At 52.9% G+C, this 20007-nt stretch overlaps 1 protein-coding gene across 1 annotated transcript; it reads left to right on the forward strand.

Moving 5' to 3' along the window:
* Positions 1-1068: 1068 nt before the first annotated feature.
* On the forward strand, positions 1069-11939 carry ZFP92 (ZFP92 zinc finger protein; the record flags this gene model as incomplete). Its single annotated transcript, XM_081081741.1, has 5 exons — positions 1069-1247; positions 8555-8605; positions 8833-8959; positions 10234-10335; positions 10666-11939. Exons 2-5 carry the CDS (start codon positions 8573-8575, stop codon positions 11937-11939), a joined length of 1536 nt encoding a protein of 511 aa, XP_080937867.1. The 5' UTR covers positions 1069-1247; positions 8555-8572.
* Positions 11940-20007: the final 8068 nt, after the last annotated feature.

Here is a 20007-nt window from a genome sequence, read left to right on the forward strand (position 1 = left end):
AGGTTTTGGAAGTTAGGGTGCACACATATCTTTTGAGGGGCCACCATTCTCCCCACTACATTTTGAGAGCCCAGGCTCACGCCTGCCCAGCCAGCGCCCCCACACCCCCCGCCCCAGTGAGAGGACAAGACTGGGCAGCAGGGTCCACAGACAAGGGCCACAAGTGGTCTCCCTGCCTCTGCTCCAGGGAAATGCCCCGAGCCCTGCTCCCCACAGCTAGAAGCACTCTAAGTGGGTGTCTCGGGTCTCCCCCTAAGTGAGGGGGCTGCTGAGGGCTTCTCCCTGAGGCCCAGGTTCTCCTTGTTTTGTAATGAGAAGCAGAGAGGAGCCCAGCTCCTGCTCAGTTCCCAGTGGCCTGGGGCTGGGGGAGGGGCGGACCATGCAGGGTGCCTGGTTTTCCTGGTTGCTTTTCTCTGACAGCCTTTTTCAGATTCCCAACTTTTCAGAAACTCATCATTGCCAAGACAGCACGTGTCCCCAGTCAGTCCTGGATTTCAGTCCTGGTTCTGCCACGTGGGTAAATAGGCACCCAAATGCCTACTCTGCAGACCAGCTTGAAGGCTTGCGGGTCACATGGGGGACCTGAGGGAAAGAAGTTGAATCCAGCAGCTCTTCACTCCCTGCTCTCATCCTCTCTCCCCTCCACCTGCCTGCACACGGCCCTCCCCCAAACCCTCTCGCTGCCCCTCACTTTCTCATCTCTGCCCTCCTGGCTCAAGTGGTTTGGTCTCTCTGCTGCTAGCTTCCCTACAAGGGCGGGGGGGGGGGGGGGGGAAGGGTCGGTAGATCCCAGATGGAGGGGTTGATAACTGGATGGACGTAAAGCCCATGTTGCCCCTCCTGTCCCCTTGGGGGGGTGTGGTGGATCGAACACTGAGACCAGAGCCGTAGAAGCATCCGGACCCGGACTCTGAGCAGAAGTGCTCCAGGGTCCGCCGGGAGCCAAGACAGAACCCCGGCGGGGCGCGCCGGGGCGGGCGCTAGCCGGGCCGCCCTCCTGCCGCGCCGCGCATGCTCCATGCCCCCCCTTTTCCCACGCCGCCACCGCCCCCGCCCAACCCGCTCCGTGCCCGAACGTTGGTGCTGGATGGACAGACAGACGGACGACGGCAGTGCAGAACGCACCTCCAGAGCAGTGACGGAGGACGAGGCCCAAAACCTTCCCGGAGCCCCGCCGCCTCCTGGGGGCTGCCCCGGAGGGCTTCTCGGAGGCGGCGGCCTCGGCTTTGGTCCTGCTGGGGCGCCAGGTAGGGGCGGGGCCCCGTCTCCGCAAGTGGCGAGGGGGTGAGGGAGCTGCTGCTGCAGCAGCGGCAGCAGCGGCCGTCGGGACGCCCTGGGAGGCGGCGAGCTCTGAGAGCTGGCGGCCGGCCCTCGGGGCTACCCCCTTCCTGGGCGCCCCAGAAAGGCAGCCGGGTTTCCCAGTGTGTGTCCACTGACTGCGGTTCGCCACCGATCCGGGGGCCGGCAAGAGCACATCCCCTCGCCCAGCCGCCTGGTAAGTTTGGACTGTTCGCCTCTTCATGTGGGAGCACCGTGCAGGCTGGCACAGCGACCCTGGTCGCAGCACTCCTGCCTGGGGCACCCGGCGAAGCGTCCACAGGCACAGGGCTGGGGGTTGTGCCCTTCGGTGGTGTGGGGGGATGGCGGTGAAGCCCCCCCCCCCGGAAGGCTTAAGAAGAGGAAGCTCAGGGCAGGGTAGAGGCCCTCAAGGGCAGGAGAGGGACCGAACTGAACAGCGGGGACTGTGCGGGGAATTGTGCAGGGCCAGTTCTCACAAATCCCCTCCGAGCTCCCCGTGTGGGCCAGGTTGCTGCGGGCATTGGGGGTACATCTGGGAGCGAATTTGCTTTAACTCCCTCCCTGCTCAGTGGGTCCAGTTTTAGTGGCAGGGCACAGACAATGGAAGGTAATGGTTTCAAATGAAGAATAATAAAGTATGCTAAATGGTGGGAAGTGCCAAGGGAAAAAATAGAGCAGAGGAAGGGAGGGGAGGTGTGGGATTGCATGTTTAAGTAGTGTGGTTAGAAGGCAACATTTCTGAAAAACTTAAAGGAAATGAGCGAGCCTACCAGGCGGAGGGAACAGCCAGTGCAAAGGCCCTGAGGCAGGAGTGTCCTGGTGAGTAGGAAGAAGAGTTCAGGGGCCACTGTGACTGAAGCAGGGGGAAGCAAGGATGTGGGAGGAGGAGGGAGAGAGGTCAGGAAGGGCCATGGGTTTACTCTGAGTGAGACAGGCACTTCAGGGAGGGTGCTAAGCAGGGAAGGGCAGAACCTCACTAGGAGGTGGCTCTCTTTATGTCCAGCCCAGCCTGTACCCCTGAGGCCAGGGCCTGGAGACACCAGTTGCACGGTTGTTCCTCAGAGGGCTTTGCTGGGCCAGGCCGCCTGGAGGCCCCTGGGCTGACCTATGGCAGCTTTCAGCCTAGACCTGGGCTCTGGACTGAGGCTGGCCTTCCCAGGCTCTGGGTCTTCCAGATTTTCCACCAGGTGGGTGGCAGGTGATGTGCGCTTCAGGGAAGGCTGCTGGGGCCAAGGGAAGGCTGTTGGGTCTTGAATCACTAGACCCCAGAGGAAGTCCCACCAGGATGGAAGAAGACCGGGTGCAGTGTCCCGGGTGTCCTCCCTTGTGGATGACCCCTCCTCCCCCCACCCCCGCCCAGTTCCTGATCCAGCCTGAGTGGTGGGACTGCTGACTGTCTTTCCAGTTGTTGGTTTGTTTTCTGTTTTCTTTTTCTGGGGAAATAGCCCCATCTCGTGGTCTTCCGAAGGCATCAGCGCCCAAGCCCACTGGCCACCCCTCCCGCTTTGGGCTTTGGAGCCAGCTTCACTTCGCCCCCTGCACTCCTCCCCTCCCCCCTCGGGGTGGGCAGGTGGCTCCTCGTTCTCAGCTTTTCCTCTGCCAGGATCAGTGAAGGGGTGGGAGTCTGCCCCCTTCTTGGGGGCAAACCAGCCCAGGAGGAGGCTGGCAGGGCCTTCCTGGCTTCTGGCCCAGGGCACTGCTGTCCGATGGACCCTCCCCTGCATCCCAGTGCCAGGTTTCAGGAAAGCTGAGCTCCGGGGTCCAGAATCATCTTTCAGTTTCTCCTCTATTCTGGTGGCCCAAGGTCAAAGGGTCTTAGGAGAAGCTGCTCTCCAGCTCCACAGGCTCCTTCTAGATTGTTCTTTATGCACGTGCTAGGGAGTGTCATCCCATTCCCACCTGGAGGGTTACTTGGAGTTATAGTCTGTGAGGAAAGGGCTTGGCGTGTCTTTCCTTCCAGGATTTGGAAGTGTGCTGACTTTGGGGGTCTAGGTCTCAAACATAGACACTGTTGCGTGCGACCACTCATCGTGGCTGGCACCTCCCAGTGCGCCTTGTGGTGTTGAACTTGAATGTTGGTCTCCATCTACAGGTGAGCCTGTCATGCTGTTTCTCTCAGGTGGTCACAGCTCAATGGCTGTTTCTCCACTGGGGGCTTGGACTCCAGTATGTCTTGGAGCGGGAGACCGTAGATATCGCCTCTTCCTTTAGACTTTTCTGTTTTCCAAGATGGACCATGACCTGGCGTTACAGCCGTGGGAGAGAGAAAAGAAGCAAGTGCTGTTCTTCAAAATAATGTGCTGCTGGTCTGGAAAGCCCGGATGTTCCCACTAGTCTCCACCATACACCTTTATAGCTCGTTATGTCCCCCCAGTGACTGACGGGGTGTCAGAATGAAATGTGACGTGTGGACATCAGCATGATTAGTCGACAGCCACACCTCTTGACCCCCCTTTTTTATTGAGATGAGATTTGCATAAAACAAAATTGACCATTCTAAAGCGAATAATTCAGCGGCATTAAGTACATTAACAATGTTGTGCAACCATCACCGCTGTCTTGTTCCAGAACATTTTCATCACCCATGGAGAAAACCCTATACCCACAAAGCAGTCACACACACACACACACACACACACACACACACACACACCGCTCCTCCCCCCGCCACACACACACACCCTCACACCTCATGCCCACCAATCTGCTCTCTGACTCTCTGGATTTTCCTTTTCTGCACATGTCATATGTTAGTTTTTTAAAAATATCTTTTTATTGATTTTTTTTTTAGAGAGAGAGAGAGAGAGAAACATCAATCAGCTGCCTCCTCTATGCACCCAGACTGGGAATTGATCCTGGAACCTGGGCATGTGCCCTGACCTGGAATCGAACCGGCAACCCTTCCGAGCACAGGATGCTGCTCACCCAAGTGGGCCACACCTACCAAGGCCATGTCATATTTTTAAAGATAAGATTATTTTTTGATGGCAGGTCACAAGACAGGGACACCTAGAGAGATGAAAGGCAGAACTCTTTCTTACAACTCAAAGGAGAGGAGGCTGCCACATGGGGGTGCATCGGGGTAGCATGCTAGTTTCCACGGGGTCTCTCTGGGCATAGGGGCTGTCCCTAGTTTTCTCATACTGACCCCTGAGTGTGGGAGCCCAATAAGGGGGTGAGGACATGTTTAGTGGCCCCAGAGAGAGGGCCCCATGATGAGGGAGGTAGCTGGGATGGGAGCTCAACAAACTGCCCATGAAGAGCAGAGAAAAGGGGGTTTTCAGTCATAAGTTCCAAACTAGGGCAAGACAGCTCTTGTGAAATTTTGTATTACATCATATAAATGGAATCACACCATCTGTGGCCTATTGTGTGTCTGGCTTTTGTCACTGAGCATAATGTCTCCAAGGTTCGCCCGCACTGTAGCATGTATCGGCATCTCATTCCTCTTTATGGCCAAGTAATATTCCGTTGTGGGTACGACCACATTTGTTTCATCCGTTAGCATTCGTCAGACGGTGGATATTGGGTTGTTTCCACCTGTTGCCGCTCTGGTGAATCACGCTGCTAGGAACATTCATGTACAGGCTTTTATTTGCACACCTGCTTGCAGTTCTTTTGAGTATATGTCCAGGAGTGGAATTGCTGGGTCATGCGATAACTGATTATTTATTGAGGAACCATCAAACTATTTTCCCTTTTAATTTTGAACACCATCGAGCAAACCGACAAGTAGAGAGACTAGTGTAATGAAGCCCAGGCAGTACCCTCCAGCTCCTCTTATTTGCTAGTTTGCTCTTCCCTGTCCTTCCATTCTATTCCCTTCCCAGCATTTTAAAGTAAGTTTACAGGCCATTTTCTCCCAAAATGCTTCAATGTGCATCTCTTTTTTTGTTTGTTAAGCCTCACCTGAAGATATTTTTCCATTGATTTTTTTAGGGAGAGCGGAAGAGAGGGAAAGACAGAGAGAAACATCCCAGTGAGAGAAACACATGGATTGGTTGCCTCCTGCACAAGTCCCAACCCGGGCCTGGGCCAGGGAGAAGCCTGCAACCGAGGTACATGCCCTTGAAAGGAATCGAACGCAGGACCCTTTAGTCTGCAGGCTGACGCTCTGTCCACTAAGCCAAACCGGCTAGGGCTTAATGTGCATCGCTTGACAAGCACATTTTGTTAAATGGCTCGCTATTTTCCATCCAATGCACAGGCAGCAGTGGCCCCACTGTCCTCTGAAAGTCCCTCCACAGTAGGCCCTCCGTGCTCCCCAGTGCCTTTGACTCCTCTTTTGTTCATGCCTGATAAAAGACTCTGCCCATGGCTCAGTGGTTGAGCGTCGACCTATGAACTAGGACAGTGGTCGGCAAACTGCGGCTCGCGAGCCACATGTGGCTCTTTGGCCCCCTGAGTGTGGCTCTTCCACAAAATACCGACTTCTGCGCATGGGCCACGAAGTTTCAATTGCACTGCACATGCGCGCCCACACGTGGTATTTTGTGGAAGAGCCACACTCAAGGGGCCAAAGAGCCGCATGTGGCTCTCGAGCCGCATGTGGCTCTCGAGCCGCAGTTTGCCGACCACTGAACTAGGAGGTCATGGTTCAATTCCCGGTCAGAGTTGCCGAAACCGGTTTGGCTCAGTGGATGGAGCGTCGGCCTGCAGACTAAAGGGTCCCAGGTTCGATTCCGGTCAAGGGCATGTACCTGGGTTGCGGGCACATCCCCAGTGGGAGATGTGCAGGAGGCAGCTGATCGATGTTTCTCTCTCATCGATGTTTCTAACTCTCTATCTCTCTCCCTTCCTCTCTGTAAAAAATCAATAAAATATATTTAAAAAAAAATTCCCGGTCAGAGCACATATCTGGTTGCTGGCTCCATCCCCAGTGTGGGGCATGCAGGAGGCAGCTCCTCAGTGATTCTCTCTCATCATTGATGTTTCTATCTCTCTCTCCCTCTCCCTTCCTCTCTGAAATCAATAAAAATATGTTTTTAAAAAGGACTCCATTGCACTTGGATGTTGGCCCCTTAAATCCCTTTTCATCTAGAACAGTCATCCTCTCTAAGCCTCCTCTCTTCCCCAGGACACTCATTTGCAGAGGAGAACAGGGAACAGCCCACTTCTGGGTCAGGCTGCTTGCTTTCTTGTGGTGTCTTGAACTGGCTCCCTCCGTCCCTGAGACGCTCTGTGAAGTGCAAGTTGGGTCCCAGGGCTGCATCAGAATCCGGTCAAGACTTGGCAAGAGCCCTCCTGGGCCACCTGAGCAGTCCCCACAGCATCCCCGGAGGGATGTCCCACCTCTGTCCCACCATTGTTAGATTAGCTTTCTCTCTCGTGACCAGCAGACATTTGACATCACGTGGATGTCTGTTCTTCCTTCGCCTTGCATCTAATGCAGCGGTTCTCAACCTGTGGGTCGCGACCCCTTTGGAGGTCGAAGGACCCTTTCACAGGGGTCGGATAAGACCATCCTGCATATCAGATATTTACATTACAATTCATAACAGTTGCAAAATTCCAGTTATGAAGTAGCAATGAAAATAATTTTATGGTTGGGGTCACAACATGAGGAACTGTATTTAAAGGGCCAGAAGGTTGAGAACCACTGATCTAATGGTATGTATGTATGTATGTATGTATGTATTTTAATCCTCACCCGAGGATATTTTCTCATTGATTTTTAGAGAGAGTGGGACGGGGAGAGACAGAGAGAAACATCGATGTGAGAGAGACTCATTGATTGGTTGCTTCCTGCCTGGGGGCCGGGGAGGAGCCTGTAACCGAGGTACTTGCCCTTGACTGGAATTGACCCCGGGACCCTTCAGTCCGCAGGACAATGCTCTATCCACTGAGCCAAACCAGCTAGGGCCATCTAATGGTTTTTAGCATCCACTTGACCTTAAGGGATTCTGTCTCTCTGATTCATAGAAACTTCTTCATAAGACATATGAGTTTATTTATTCCGGGCCAGTGTTGATTGACAGTGTACCACAGGTGATAAGGGACTTTGGGCCAATTTCAATGCTCTGGGGACCCTGTACCTTTGCCCTCTCTCTTGTTGCACATACACGCTGTGCTCGCCCACAACAGCATAAGAAACACTCCAGGCTCAGGCCTACCCGCCCACCACCCACAGCCTTGTTCCTCCGCTACTCCGCCCAGGACTTCCACCTTTCAGTCTCCAGTTGGGTGGAAACAACATCCTGAGAGCAAACTTTCTTCTTCTGGCTTTGAGAACTGATGTGGAGAAAGAAATCTGATTCCGTCCACTTTGTCAGTGACACGCTCTTCCTGCCCTTAATGTGAGCCCGGGCTCCTTCCTGTCCCCTGGGGGTGAGGGGAGGAGGGGGAGAGGGGAGGATGGGGGAGGCCCCAGCATGGCCTCACGTTCTGCAAACTCCCCCCATCACCATCACTGCCAGCCAGTTTTCAGCACCATGAACGCTGCACTCAGGCCTATCTGAAGGCTGGATATGGGCCATACCCTTGATCTGCTTGCTGTTCTCCTTCCTCCAACCTTCATCTTTTGGCCTAAAAGTTACTTCTTCAGAAAGCACCTCCCCGCCCCCCGCAATCGTGGGTCCCTTCATTGTGCAGCTCACCAGCCTGGTCTTTCTCTTCCCCTTGAGAGAAAGTTTGTTTGCAGGTGGAGGCGGTATGTTTAGAGATTTTTTTGTCAGAACCCTGACCTGAGGGGAAAGGGGGTTGGCGGCAGAGCTTCTAGGGATTGCTGGAAAGTTGGGGTCAGGGGTACTGCCCACATAAGAAAAGGGCCAAGAGAAGAAAGAAATGAGAAAAATAAAGGAAAGAAGAGCCCGGCCGGCATGGCTCAGTGGTTGAGCATCAACCTATGAACCAGGAGATCTGGGTTCGATTCTCGGTTAGGCCACACCCCCGGGTTGGGGGCTTGATCCCCAGTGGAGGACATACAGGAGGCAGCCCATCAGTGAATCTTTCTCATCATTGATGTTTCTATAACTCCCCTCCTCTCTGAAATCACTAAAATTATATTTTTAAAAAGAAACACTCCCTTGAAAGCCTAGTTTGGGCTGCTGGCCAGAGGGGGGAGTAAATCCGTGTCTGTGGCCCACTGTGCAGGTGAGGAGAGGGGACAGAAGCTCAGTTTGGTTAAGTGTTATGGGTTGAATCGAGTCCCCTGAAAAGATATGTTGAAATCTTGTCCCCAGTGGCTGGGAATGGATGGGCTGTACTGGAGTAGGGTGGGCCTCCTCTCACTCCTACCTCTTTCTACTTCCCTTAGCTTCTCCCTGCCTCTGCCATGGCAGCCATTCTCCTAACGACCAGAGCCAAGGTGAGTGGGTCTCCCAGCTGCGGGCTTCCCCTCGCCCCAGCATCTCCCCTTCACGGTCTCCACCTGCCACCTCCTTGTGTCCCAGCCTCACAACTGTTGCAACTCCGAGCCTCCCCCGGCTGCTGCGCTCCCCAATACCGCCCTTATCCCATCTTTAGTTGCTCCCACCTCATCCTGGGCCCCAAGAGGGTGAATTTCCCTGCAGTCACAGGAATGGCTTGTTTTAGGTGCCAGTATCTTTTGAGGACGTGTCCGTGCACTTCAGCAAGACAGAATGGAAGCTTCTGGATCTCAAACAAAGGATCCTCTACAAGCAAGTGATGCTGGAGAACTACCGCCATTTAGTGTCACTGGGTAAGGACCCCACACACCCAGTGCCTCCTGCTTTGTCTCTAAACTCTCTTTCTTTCTTTCTTTCTTTTTTTTAACATATTTTTATTGATTTCAGAAAGGAAGGGAGAGGAAGAGGGAGATAGAAACATCAATGATGAGAGAGAATTATTGATTGGCTGCCTCCTGCACACCCCACACTGGGGATTGAGCCTGCAACCTGGGCATGTGCCCTGATAGAGAATCGAACCATAACCTCCTGGTTCATGGGTCGATGCTCAAACACTAAGCCATGCCAGCTGGGCTGAACTCAGTTTATTTTTGAGTTTCTTTGCTGGTTGGTTACTGTAAGGCCAAAAATAAATGCATTTCCCCATCAGATCCATAATCCATTGCAGCCCAGCTTTTGTCTCAACAGGGCAGTTTTTAGCTCAATGGTTTGGACCTGTGAATGTTTTGGGTAAATGTGTGCCCTCCCTCATCAAACTTATTTTGCATATAAACTCAGGTTAACGAAACTTCTTCTACCCAAAAGATGGTGCAAATTACCCTATGCCCTACTGGAGACTTAATTCACTTTTACCAAGGTTGCATTTCACATTTGTTTCTTGTTAGAATTTAGCAGCATCAAGCCACAGAGGGCCCAGGACATGGAGGCCCAGGCCAAGGCATGTAGATGCCGGGGTGGGAGCTGGGGCACACTCCCCTGCTGCATCCCGCTGCCTTTGGGGCTGCAGTGTACCCCCTTGCTCCAATTTTTCTTTTAGAGTCAACAGATTTCACCTCTGTGATTTGCCCGCACCAAGGGAGACTAGCTTCTTCCCCTGGGTTCTTTCTGACCCTTCCCAGGAAGATCTGGGCTTCCCAGGGGAGTCCAGGAATCCTCAGCTGAGTTTGGCATAAGGAACTGAGACATCTGCTCTGTCTGATGGTGATTCAAAGGGCAAAAGGGGTGCAGGCAGCCCCTCGGCTCTGTTCACTTCCTGATACTCCCTCAGGCCTTGACCCCGGTGGGTCCCTGCTCTAGCCCTTTGGCTATGCCTCGGAGTATCCACACACACAGAGGCCCCCACAAGCCTGCTGCTCTCCACGAGGCCAAGTAATAACATCTTTATCCTCGTCACCCAAATTGCCATCTACTATAGATCCCCTGTGCCTGCCTGGCCCCTGTAGGCTTAGAGCCCCTTGCTTCGTGAGTGGGACTCTGCCCTTTCTCTGGACCCTTCCAGTGGCACTTTTTGGAGAGTTCTTTGTTCTCTGTTCCTGAAGACACTGATTCACTTCATTTCCGTGCACAGGATTTTCATCCTCCAAGCCTCACCTGATCTCCCTGCTGGAGCGAGGGGAATGGCCCTGGGTAACAGACAGCCGGACAAGGGCTGCCGTAGGAACACAGGCAGGTGAGTAAAAGGTGGTCGGCCAGCTTGCCTGAGGCATTCGCATAGAGCAGCGGCCAGTGGAGGGTGGCACAGTCACTTTGGGTGGGGAACTCTCTTTTGTGGCAGATTTAAATGCCCCAAGGACTCCCCCACTATGGAGGCACCAGATGAAGGGAGCACCTCCTGCTGTCTCACCCCATTTCCTCCCTTCTCACTTTCCTGTCTCTCTGCCCAAGTCCATCTCTTGGTTCATCTCTTCTCAGCCTTGGCATGAGGGTGAGGGTGAAGAAAAAACTCTCAATAGAGATCCAGGGAGGGAGCAACACCGGTTGGTGCCCTCTGTCTTTACAGATGAAAGGATCAAGAGCAAGGCATTGAGTTCCAAGAAGAAACATTGTCCAAAAGAATGCGCAGGTGGCAGCAAGGGCCAGGGAGCCAGGCTGCTGGAGGAGACACCTGAGCAGACACAGAAACATGTTCGTTCTCCAGAGACAGGTTCCAGCAGGGGTGACCATCACAGGGAGAAAGGCCAAGGCAGTTCCTCGGGGGCGGGAAGAGAGCCAGTGCAGAGAAGCAACCACAGCGTCAGGCAGGTTTCAGTGTCAAGGCCACAGAGTTCCAAAGGCGCAGAGAAGCGGTACCTGTGTCAGCAGTGTGGGAAATCCTTCAGCCGGAGCTCCAACCTCATCAAACACCGCATCATCCACAGCGGCGAGAAGCCCTACGAGTGCTCAGAGTGTGGGAAACTCTTTCGGCGCAGCTTCGCCCTCCTGGAGCACCAGCGCATCCACAGCGGCGAGAAGCCCTTCGAATGCAATGAGTGCGGGAAGACCTTTACGCGCAGCTCCAACCTCATCAAGCACCAAATTATCCACAGCGGCGAGAAGCCCTTCAAGTGCTCAGAGTGTGGGAAACTCTTCCGGCGCAGCTTCGCCCTCCTGGAGCATGAGCGCATCCACAGCGGCGAGCGGCCCTATGAGTGCAATGAGTGCGGGAAGTCCTTCAGCAGGAGCTCTAACCTCATCGAGCACCAGCGAACCCACAGTGGCGAGAAGCCCTACAAGTGCAGCAAGTGTCCAAAAGCTTTCAAGGGCATCTCCCAGCTCATTCATCACCAGCGCATCCACAGCAGGGAGAAGTCATTCCAGTGCAAGGAGTGTGGAAAGGCCTTCCGGGGGCGCTCGGGCCTCAGTCAGCATCGTCGGGTACACAGTGGTGAGAAGCCCTACGAATGCAGCGACTGTGGGAAGACCTTCGGCAGACGATCCAACCTCTTCAAGCACCAGGCGGTTCACAGGGAAGAGAGGCCCCACAAGTGTCAAGACTGCAAGAAGGTGTTCCGGAGCAGCTTAGACCTCCTGGAGCACCGACAGGCGCACGAATGCCGGAAGGCCTGCAGCAAGAGCGAGGAGAAGCCTTGCACATGTGGCGAGTGTGGCAAATGTGACAAGGCCTTGGAGGGAAAGTTGCAGAAAACTCGCCATGGAAAGAAGACTTCGGAGGACAGCGACAATGAAAAAGAGCCAGTCTCCTTGGCCGTCAAAAGTGCCCCTGCAGAGCCCCACCCTGAAGATGAGAAACAGGGGACAGACTCTGAATGCAAGGCTACCCACAGTGCCATGTGACAGGGTTGTCTCGGGAGGGCTGAGCGTCCTGCTCCCCTCCATTCTGTCATTGATGATGCAGCCTGAGCCCTGGGCTGATGACAGGGTGCCATGAGTGTGCACAGGAGTGCGTGTGTGTGGAGCGGATGTGAGCTGCTGAAAGGGCCCTTGCACACCCATCGGGACTTCATGCTGCAGGAGGACACCTGTGGATGGGGCCCACCCCCAGGGCGCAGGCACCTTGAATTCATTCAGTAGCGTAGTCTATTTTCTCTCATCGAGTCATTCACTGCACCCCAAGACTTGTTAGTGTTTCCAGGTAGAAGACACGAAAAGCACTTTAATCCTTGAAGAGCTTATAGATGGAAGGCCCTTGAGGACATTAAAACTCGTGAGCTCTGTAAGTAGGCTGTGGCTCGACTGTGACATCCCCCCAAATTCATCAAGAAATGGTCTGCAAATGGACTCAGACAAATGCTCTCACACACTGCTCACGCCTGCATTGTCAGCCTGGGCTCGGTGGGAAGGCACAGGACACCCTGCTCCGGTGCTGACCCGTTCTTTTTCCAGGCCATTTGTCTTTGTGCCTGAAGACTGCAGCCTTCCACAGCTGTCCCCAGCTGCTGCTTCTCAGAGGAGCAGCGCCAGGCCCCATCTTCTCAGAGCTCAGAGCTTGGGAGGTGGGGGGGCTCTTGGGGGTGAAGGGCCGGGGCCCTGTGGAGAGGATGAGGCCCAGGGACTCTCAGCTTCTCCTCCCCCAGAGAGTAGCCTTTTTGCACTGGTCCCTCGAAGCAGCAGGCTCCAGGCAAGACATGGCAGCATGGCAACATTTGCCACCGGCTGCCTGGCTACCTTTGGTCTCCTCCCTGCCCACCAGGCCCCCAAGTTTGCCCTATCTGCTGCTTTTCTGCCCCCTACCCCCCGCCCAGAGCCCGCCAGCAAAGGCCACCCTGGCTTCTCTGTTCCTCCTTCCCACCCTCAGTGCCTAAAGCTGCCCCCACTCCCCGTACCCAAGCCGCACCCCTTGTGGTTTGTATGCATCAGGAGGAAAGCCAGACGGGTTAGGAATTTGCACAGAGGGTACCCAGCCGTGGTTCTCTCATTAGATCTGTCTTTATAGGACATTTCTGAAAATATTGGAGGTTCGGTTGCTTTGAATGTTTTTGCGTTCAGGACAATGTAAGTTGAAGGTTGAGATATCTGCCATATGAGAGTGTCAGGGAATCACTCCTGAAATAAGAATCCCACCCCACCCCCAGCCCTCTGAGAAGTACTCAGACAGGAGAAAGGGTCTCACCCTCCCCCCCGCCCCGCCCCCCGAGGCCTGGCACACGGTCAGTGTGGTGGCAAGCCTGGCTACTCTTCTCCCTCCTCCCCCACAGCCCTGTGGAAACAGGGCAGACCCTGCAAATGGCACTTTACTGCAGGCCAGGTGAGGTTCTCAAGGAGAAAGCTCACACTGGCCAGGGAGGCAGCTGCTGGCAGGCTCTGTCCTGTGCCACCTATGCTGTCCCCGGAGCTGGGCCCAGGAGTTATGCCCCTTGGTGCTCTCCGCCCAGTTTCCTGGTTCGCTTGCCACCTCGTTCCAGCCCCCTTCACTCTCAGGGGCTCTGGTCTGTCACACAGAGCGCCTGAGGGCGGGCAGGTGGTGGATATGCTGGAGTCCCTCTCCGGGCCTCCAAGGAGCATGCACGTTCCCTGCAAGACAGGGGAGGGTCAAAGACCCATCAGGAGAGTGTGGGAAGACCTGGAAGTCCAGGATTCCTTCTGAACATGCTGTTTGGAGCTGCAATCGCTAGGACGACTCCAAAAGTGAGAATTATAGGAATAGGTGTAGATGTAGATGTAGATGTAGGTGTAGGTGTAGATGTTTTATAGAGATTTATTTAAAGGATTTTACACATCTTTGACTTCTGGAAAGTGCTTGTAACTTGCTCTTATCTCATAGCCTCCTTCGCTGCATCCATATCCCCTTGTCCTTTGATTGGCCTCTGCTCTGCGTGTCACATTCGTCTTTGTGCCCTAGCACTGGGCTTGGCACTTAGTAAATGTTAGATCGCTGAAGGAGGAACGCACAACGCGAATTGATTTGATCATCCGCACACCAGGTGGTGGGGCCTGGATGGCTCCAGCCCCCGTGACAGGAGTCAGTGGCTTATAAAGGACTTTTGGCGGGCTTTTTCCTGGGTGGAGACTTCTTTATGCATACCCGGAGGGGAGAGAATGGGATGTGGTCACCGCAAGTGAAATGTGGTCTCAGCAAAGGGACTGTCCTTAGTGAAATGACCTGGAAAGCCAGTTCCCGGGGGAGGGGTATCATTTCAATTGCTCGATCAAACCTAACAGTAAGTGCTTGTGGAATGAATATCACCCCCTCAGCACATTGAACTCAGGTTCTAGACCACAGTCAGCCCCAGCATTGCCTAGAGGCAGTTGAAAGTTTCTGCAACATTTGGGTTTTCCAGTAGAAAAAGAAGGATTAGGAACAGTGTCTGGAGTCCGTGGAGAGATCATTGGGAAATGTGTTTTTTTCTGAGATGCAGGCAATCTTTGCTAGGATTCAAGAACCCAGTCCCCACGCAGTGCCGGGGACAGTGGCCTGTGCTTGGGCTCCAGTCTCCTTCAACCATGGCCTGACTGGGATTGGGGCAACAGCTCTCACGTGGTGGGAATCGGGAAGAATGCTTTTGTAAGTGAACAGTTTTGCTCTTACAGGCCAGTCAGTAACCAGCTTTTAATAAAGAAGAGCTGCACCCTAGCCGGTTTGGCTCTGTGGATAGAGCATCCGCCCACGGATGGAAGGGTCACGGGTTCAATTCTGGGGGGTGTGGGAGGCAATGGGTCAATGCATCTCTCACATTGATGTTTCTCTCTCTGTGTCTGTCCCCCTCCCTTTCAATCCCTCTAAAAATCAATGGGGAAAAATACCCTCGGATGAGAATAGGAAAGACAGAAGGGTGGGAGGGAGAGAGAGAGAGACAGAGATGGGGGGAGGAAGGGAGGAAGGGAAGGAGGGAGGGAGGGAAGGAGGGAGGGAGGGAGGGAGGGAAGGAGGGAGGAAGGAAGGAAGGAAGGAAGGAAGGAAGGAAGGAAGGAAGGAAGGGAGAGAGAGAGAGAAAGGGGGGAGGGAGGAAGGAAGGAGGGAGAAAGAAAAGAGAAGAGAAGAGAAGAAAAGAGAAGAGAGGAGTTGGCTCCCCCCAGGATAAGGTCATCTCATTGATTCTACTGGATAAGCTAGCTTTGTGTCCCTCCCTGCCCCCACCCCACCCCACAACCACTGGCCTACTTTCTGTCACTGTTCATTAGTTGGTATTTTCTGCAGTTCTATGTAAATGGAACCCTGCTGTGTGCACTCTTTCTTGTCTGGCCCCTTTTGCTCTGCATAATGATTTTGAAGTGCATCCCGGTTGTTGTAGCAGTCAGTCCTTCGTTTTCATTGCTGAGTATCATTCCATTGTGTGCACGGACCACAGTATTTGTGTTGTTCCCGGGTATTGGCCATGACTAATAAAGCTACTATGAACGAACATTTGTGTACCATTGTCTGTGTGGACATATGTTATCACTTCTCTTGGGTATACATGTGCCTGGGAGGGGAGTTTCTGGGTCAGTTATTGGTTTTTTTTTAATATATTTTATTGATTTTTCACAGAGAGGAAGGGAGAGAGATAGAAAGTTAGAAACATCGATGAGAGAGAAACATTGATCAGCTGCCTCCTGCACACCTCCCATTGGGGATGTGCCCGCAACCCAGGTACATGCCCTTGACCGGAATCAAACCTGGGACCTTTCAGTCCGCAGGCCGACGCTCTATCCACTGAGCCAAACCGGTTTCGGCAGTTGTTGATTTTGATCTTATTGCTTCGATCATCCTTGGTTGCCCTGCCGTCCTGGTTCCCCAGAGACATGCTGCACATTTAACTGCATACTGGGATGTGAGGGCAACTGAGGCCTATGTCTTGCCTCCATTCACAATCAGGAGCATGTATTTGTTGCTATGATGCCCTTGTTCATTGTTCTGAAAACGTATCACTGTTCCAAAAATTTTAAAAATCTTTTGTCTTGCCCTGGCAGAGTAGCTCAGTTGGTCAAAGCATTGTCCCAATATGCCAAGGTTGAGGGTCCAATCCCCAGTCAGGGCACATACAAGAATCAAGCAATGAATGCATGAATATGTGGAACAAAAATTTAAATATCTCTCGTCAATAAAAATATTTTTTAAAATTTTTTCCAGCAAAGATTTCTAACAGAAAAATAAAATCAGACTGAAATAAGGAAGTAGCGATTAAAATAATTGTATTTTTTCCAGAATATTCCTCACATAATATATAATGTACTTTCCTTCCATATTCTGGCTAGTTAGTGGGAACGAGGTGAAAGGAGGTAGACGGAGAGCAAGCCGGGTAGGCAGAGAAGGGGTGAGGAGAGAAGGACAAAGGAGGAAAAAGGAAAGCGAGGTTCAGGAGAAGGATAGCTGTGCAGTGCTTGCACACTTGGGTGGAAGACACCTTGGTTATCTCCTCAGGTTGTGGGGATAGAATGGAGGAATCAACAAACAGAGTATTAGGAAAGTGGCCACAAGTAATAGAAAACCTGACTATGGTGGATTAAATAATGTTTAATTTTCTCACATAAGAAAGCTGGAGGTAGCTTGCTGGCACTGGTTAGAGAGACCACCGGCATCTCTCTAGCCAGCTTAGTTTTGCCTCTTGATCACAAAATGGTTGCCAAAGCTCCAGTCATCACATATGCATCCAAGGACAGAAGCAAGGGGCAAGGGCAAGTGTATCTGTCCCCGTTTATCAAGAAAGCAACAGAATCCCAGAAGCTTGCCCAGCAGACTTTCACTTAAGTCTCAGGCAGAACTGGGTCAGATGGCCACCTTTACCTGTAAGAAAGGCTAGGAACGCAGAGGACAAGACTGTCATAACCTGTCACTGAAGCTAAGCCCACTGAGGCACTGAACAAAATTGGAGTCTTATCCCCAGAGAAGAAGGTTGGAATGGGTATTGCACGGTATTATGGATTGAATTATGCACCTCTGCCTCCCCCCAAAAAAAGATATTTTGAAGTCCTAACCCCCAATACTTTGTGACCTCATCTCAAGATCTTGGAAATAGGATCTTTGCAGATGTAAATAGTTAAGATGAGGTCATCCTGGAGTAGGCTGGGCCCTTCATCCTTATAAGAGATATCCTTATAAGAGAGGACAGGGAGGAAATGGTTGTGTGGAGATGGAGGCAGAGGTTGGAGGGATGCGGCCACAAGCCAAGGAATGTCTGTGGCCACCAGATGCTGGAGGAGGTGAGGAATGATCCTCCCCTAGAGCCTCCCGAGGGAGTCCAGCCATACTGACACCTTGCTTCCTACCCGTGGACCTCAGCTCTTTCTGCCTAAAACCTCAGAGGCTGGGAAGCGCTATGCCAGCAAGAGGAAAGGAGGTCAACCTTATTCGCTCTCCTTCCCCACCTGCAGGCACTCTGCATACTTATGTGCATGTTCTCAGGGCCGGAAGTGGGTACTATCCTGACCCCTGTTTACAAGTGAGGAAACTGGAGCTCAGAGATGGAAAGGAGATGTCCAAAGCCCCCCCCCCCCCCACTAAGAGGCCACAGATCCTCGCCCTGGTCCAGGGAACCTCAGCACCGCAGCTGTTTCCACTCCAGGCAACTCTGCCTCCCCTCCCCCCAAACTAGAGGGAATCCAACTGGCTTTCCCATTTTCCCAACTTGGCCCATTTGGGGATGATTCCTTGCAAATGTTGGTGCATCCAAAGATCAAATCGCATCATCGTAGCTTTAAGGGTTTCACAAAAGAAAAATGCTGCGAAATCCTGCCTTGGGAACTACAAAAGCTTTGACCCCCGTCTAGGTTCTCAGCTGATCACTCTCCTGAGAGCTGGGGAGACCTGGGAGCAGGGCCAGTAGTGCTTTCTTTGGTCAGATGCCAGGCGCCCCGGTTTTCTTCCTTGTGATAAAGATGAAAAGAGCCTTCATGTTTTCAGTCAACAAATCCCCACTGGGGCAGAGCTCTGGGCCGGCCCTGGGCTGGAGCTGGGCCCAGTGCTGAGCCAGCCTTCTTTCTAGGGACAGGAGTGCTACGTGCAGGGAGCAAAAATACAACAAGGGAGTGGTGGACGGGGTGAAGCAGTGGTCAGAGAGGGTCTCTCTCAGAGGTGGGGACAATTGAGCAGAGACCTGATTGGGGTGCATGTCTGGAACAGAGCAGTCCAGAAGGAGGATACAGCCAGTGCAAAGGTCCTGAGGCAGTGTGTTGAGTTCCTGGGGCTGCCATAACAAGCACCACAAACGGGGTGTCTTAAAACAACAGATACTTAGTCTCTCAGTGCTCTAGGGGCTGGAAGTCCAAAATCAAGGTGTTGGCAGGGCCATGCTCCCTTCGGAGGCTCTAGGGGAGGGTCCTTCATTATTTTTTTAAAAATATATTTTTATTGATTTCTGAGAGGAAGGGAGAGGGAGAGATAGATAGAAACATCAATGATGAGAGAGAATCATTGATCGGCTGCTTCCTGCACGCCCCACACTGGGCATCAAGCCCACAACCCAGGCATGTGCCCTGACCGGGAATCAAACCATGACCTTCTGATTCATAGGTCGAAGCTCAACCACTGAGCCACGCTGGCCGGGCATTAGCAGCTTCTGGTGGTTCCAGAGGACCCATGGCTTTTGGTCACATTCCTCCAGTCTCTACCTCTGTCTTCATGTGGCCTTCTGCCCTGTCTCTGTGTCTTTTCCTCATCTATCTCTTAGAAGAGGAAAAGTTAGTGGATTTGGGAGCCACCCAGGTAATCCCCAAAGACTGCATCACAAGATCTTTAATGTGATTCTATCTGCAGAGACCCTTTTTCTAAAGAAAGTCACGTTCACAGGGTCCAGGGATTAGGACATGCGCAGAGCTTTAGGGAGAGCCCCATTCAGCCCAGTAGAGGCAGGAACATGCTCGGAGTGTTTGAGGCCACGTGGCTGGAGCCCAGGGAGCTGGGAGGAGGGATGGGAGTAGTGGGGCAGAGGCAGCCATGTAGGGCTTGGAGGCCACAACAAGAAGAGTACATGCCAAGCATCTGGTTAGTACAGAGCTCAAAACAACAGCAGCCATCATCATAGCTGACATTCTCTGCCTATCTGCTAGGTGCTGGGCCCTAGGTATGGTCCGGCCTCCTGGCAACACCGACTCCATTTTACAGATGAGGAAACTCAGGCCAGCCTGTTAGGTAACCTGTGCTGGTCACAGGGTTGGCAAACAAGGAGGGTAGAGAGCCAGGGCCCAGAACCCATGCTCTCCCTGGGCAAGGTCCGTGCATGTCACTAAGAGTGGAGGCAACACGCCAGCGTGGCTCAGTGGTTGAGCATCCACCTATATGAACCAGGAGGTCACAGTTCTATTCCCAGTCAGGGCACATGCCCTGGTTGGGGGTTCGATCCCCAGTGTGGGGCGTGCAGGAGGCAGCCGATGAATGATTCTCTTTCATCATTGATGTTTCTCTCTCTCTCTATCTCTCTCTCTCCCTTCCTCTCTGAAACCAATAAAAAATATATTTTTTAAAAGAGTGGAGGCTCCCTCCCGACTGCTAGATGCTCCTTGCCACCCCCATGGGGCCTGGGCAGAGCAGACACATATGGGGGGCGGTCCGTGGTTCTTGCTCTTCCTCCTCTTTCCCCAGGAGCAGGATTCCCAGGTTTTCAAGCTGATGTACCTGGCAATCAGGGTCAGAGAGCAAAGAGGTTTACAACTGTCAGTAGGAGAACCTACTAGAACAGTGGTTCTCAACCTTCTGGCCCTTTAAATACAGTTCCTCATGTTGTGACCCAACCATAAAATTATTTTCGTTGCTACTTCATAACTAATGTTGCTACTGTGATGAATCGTCATTAAATATCTGATATGCAGGATGGTCTTGGGCAACCCCTGTGAAAGGGTCGTTCGACCGCCAAAGGGGTCACGACCCACAGGTTGAGAACCGCTGGACTAGAAAGCCTGTGCTCTGCCCGGTGTATTCCTGCCTCCTCACGCTGCCCTTCTGCCTGGCCCTTTGGCCGGTCCTTCCCAACCACTGGGACCCGCCATCATT

This window comes from Myotis nattereri, assembly GCF_964212035.1.
Source record: "Myotis nattereri genome assembly, chromosome: X".
NCBI classification, from domain to species: Eukaryota; Metazoa; Chordata; class Mammalia; order Chiroptera; family Vespertilionidae; genus Myotis; species Myotis nattereri.